Source organism: Triticum urartu, chromosome 1 (genome assembly GCF_003073215.2).
Source record: "Triticum urartu cultivar G1812 chromosome 1, Tu2.1, whole genome shotgun sequence".
Lineage (NCBI taxonomy): Eukaryota > Viridiplantae > Streptophyta > Magnoliopsida > Poales > Poaceae > Triticum > Triticum urartu.
In genome coordinates, this window is record NC_053022.1 from 301,666,681 (window position 1) to 301,669,216 (window position 2,536).

The window sequence follows — 2,536 nt, forward strand, 5'->3', positions numbered from 1 at the left end:
TCACATATATTCATGAAAACATAATAGGTCCAGATCTGAAATCATGGCACTCGGGCCCTACTGACAAGCATTAAGCATAGCAAAGTCATAGCAACATCAATCTCAGAACATAGTGGATACTAGGGATCAAACCCTAACAAAACTAACTCGATTACATGATAAATCTCATCCAACCCATCACCGTCCAACAAGCCTACGATTGAATTACTCACACATGATGGTGAGCATCATGAAATTGGTGATGGAGGATGGTTGATGATGACAACGGCGACGAATCCCCCTCTTCGGAGCCCCGAACGGACTCCAGATCAACCCTCCCAAGAGGTTTTAGGGCTTGACGGCGGCTCCATATCTTAAAACGCGATGATTTCGTCTCTCTGATTTTTCTCTCTCCGAAAGCAAATATATAGAGTTGGAGTTGGCGTCGGAGGGTCTCCAGGGGGCCCACGAGGTAGGGGGGGCACGCCCTAGGGGGGGCGCCCCCACCCTCGTGGAAAGGGTGTGGCCCCCTGGTCTTCATCTTTGGCAAGGATTTTTTATTATTTTTTCTAAGACCTTCCATGGAGTTTCAGGTCATTCCGAGAATATTTGTTTTCTGCACATAAAACAACATCATGGTAATTCTGCTGAAAACAGCGTCCGTCCGGGTTAGTTCCATTCAAATCATACAAATTAGAGTCCAAAACAAGGGCAAAACTATTTGGAAAAGTAGATACGACGGAGACGTATCACCGGGACAGGGGGAAACATCCGAGAAAGGATTCCCGGTGTTTCGTGTTTTCGGATAGATGAACCAGAGGGGGAAAGTTGCGAGTTCGATAGGTTAGGGATGTGTGGCGGACGAACGGGCCTCGAATCCGGATTCGTCTCGTCGTTCTGAGCAACTTTCATGTATAAAGTTTTTCCATCCGAGTTACAGATTAAAAGATATGATTTTTCAAAGATTTAAACATTTTCTAAATTTATTTTAATTCGAAAATAAACAACAAATTGCTACGGGTACCCAGCTCTGTGTACACAGAAGTGCACACAGAGGATGACAAGTGGGCCAGGGGGACCCAGTTGACCAGTCAACGTTTGACTGGTCAACGAGGGCGCGGGGCCCCCTGTCATAGACTCACCTAACTAACTACAGTTTAAACAATTAGTTAATTAAGTTAATTAACTTTTAAATTAATTAATGAACTAATTAATTTATAATTATTTTTATTTTATTTTTTAATCTCTTTTTTTATTGGATGACAGGGGCGTGGGGCCCCTGGGTAGTGGCCCAGAGCCACCGGGCGGGCGCTGTAGGGTGCGGGCGTGGGCGCCCGTTTGCGTGCACCGCGGCACCCAAAGGGGCGCCGGCGGGCAGGGCGCCGGCCGGGGTAGGGCGAGGCCGGGCCGGGGCACAAAGGCAGCGGGCGTCCGCCGGCGAAGCTGTAGGCGGGCGAGCCAGGGGGCGCGCGGGCACGCGGCCGGGAGGTCGGGCATGGGGGAAGAAGCAGCGAGCGGGGGCGCGGTCGAGGCCATGTCCTGCACGCGACGGTGACGGGAGCAGCAGCAGGTAGCGACGGCAGCGGGCGCACGTGCTCGAGGGGAGTAGGGCGCGACGGCAGCGGCGGGCGGCCGGCGGTGCGGGAGCGCGTGTGGGGGCGTGGCTGGGTACAACCGGTCGCGGCCAGAGGCGCGACGAGCGTGGCCAGGGGCGCGCTAGCGAAGCTCCAGCCTCGGCGGTGGTACGGCGACCTACGGCGACTAATCGAGGGGCAACCAGGGGGAACGGGGAGATGAGCTCACCGCGGTTCCGGGGGAGAGCTCGAAGAAGCCGGGGGAAGGTCGAGGGGGACGGATTGAAGCGGCGGAGCTCCGTGGCCGAAGACAAAGTTGAGGTCGATCCCTTGCGATGTTGTGTCTCCGATTGATCTGCTCCTCGCAGGCGAAGTAGTCATCGTAGATGAAGCAGAAGGTCACACTCCCAGGCGCCAGGGAGCTCGATGGGCGCGAGGGGGACGGCGGCCATGGCGATGACGGCGTCAGTCGAGTGTTGCGGGGAAGAGAGCGGCGCGAGGGGGGAGAGTGCGGGCTAGGGTTCAACCACAGCGTCGAGCGAGGTCTTGTAGACGGGCAAGGTGGCTCGGATGCCGACGCGTGGCCGGCGGCCATGTCGGATGGCCGCCACGGCCTCCTCTGCCTCCTGTAGCAGGAGGAAGGAGACAAGTGGGAGGGGGTGTGTGGGCTGGGCCCTTTTCTGCCTCTACATGGGCCAAAGTGCCTAGTGAGGCTTTGCTATTTGCTATTTTCTGCTTTACCTTTTTCTTCTTTTTCGTTTTTTTCTATTTTATTTACTGTTTGGCCTCCGCTTTCAGTAGCAAATAATTTTAGTTGTAGATGAATCTTGACACATAAATACTATGTAATGCTATGAGCTAGCACGGCAAGTTCCAAGTTATTTTTAAATGTGCAAATATTTATTTAAATTGAAAAGGATCAATTAAAAGTTGTTGGTCCAATTTTAATTAGTTTAAGGGCATTTTTAATTACTCATAAAATG

General features: G+C 52.8%; 1 protein-coding gene across 1 annotated transcript; it reads right to left on the bottom strand.

Annotated features, from left to right (window-relative positions):
• Positions 1–535: 535 nt before the first annotated feature.
• LOC125532751 lies at positions 536–2,217 on the bottom strand. The gene is made up of 2 exons (XM_048696687.1): positions 1,783–2,217; positions 536–595 (listed from the first exon to the last, which is right to left on the bottom strand). The coding sequence occupies exons 1-2, from the start codon at positions 2,146–2,148 to the stop codon at positions 569–571; spliced, it is 393 nt and encodes a 130-aa protein (XP_048552644.1). The 5' UTR covers positions 2,149–2,217; the 3' UTR covers positions 536–568.
• Positions 2,218–2,536: the final 319 nt, after the last annotated feature.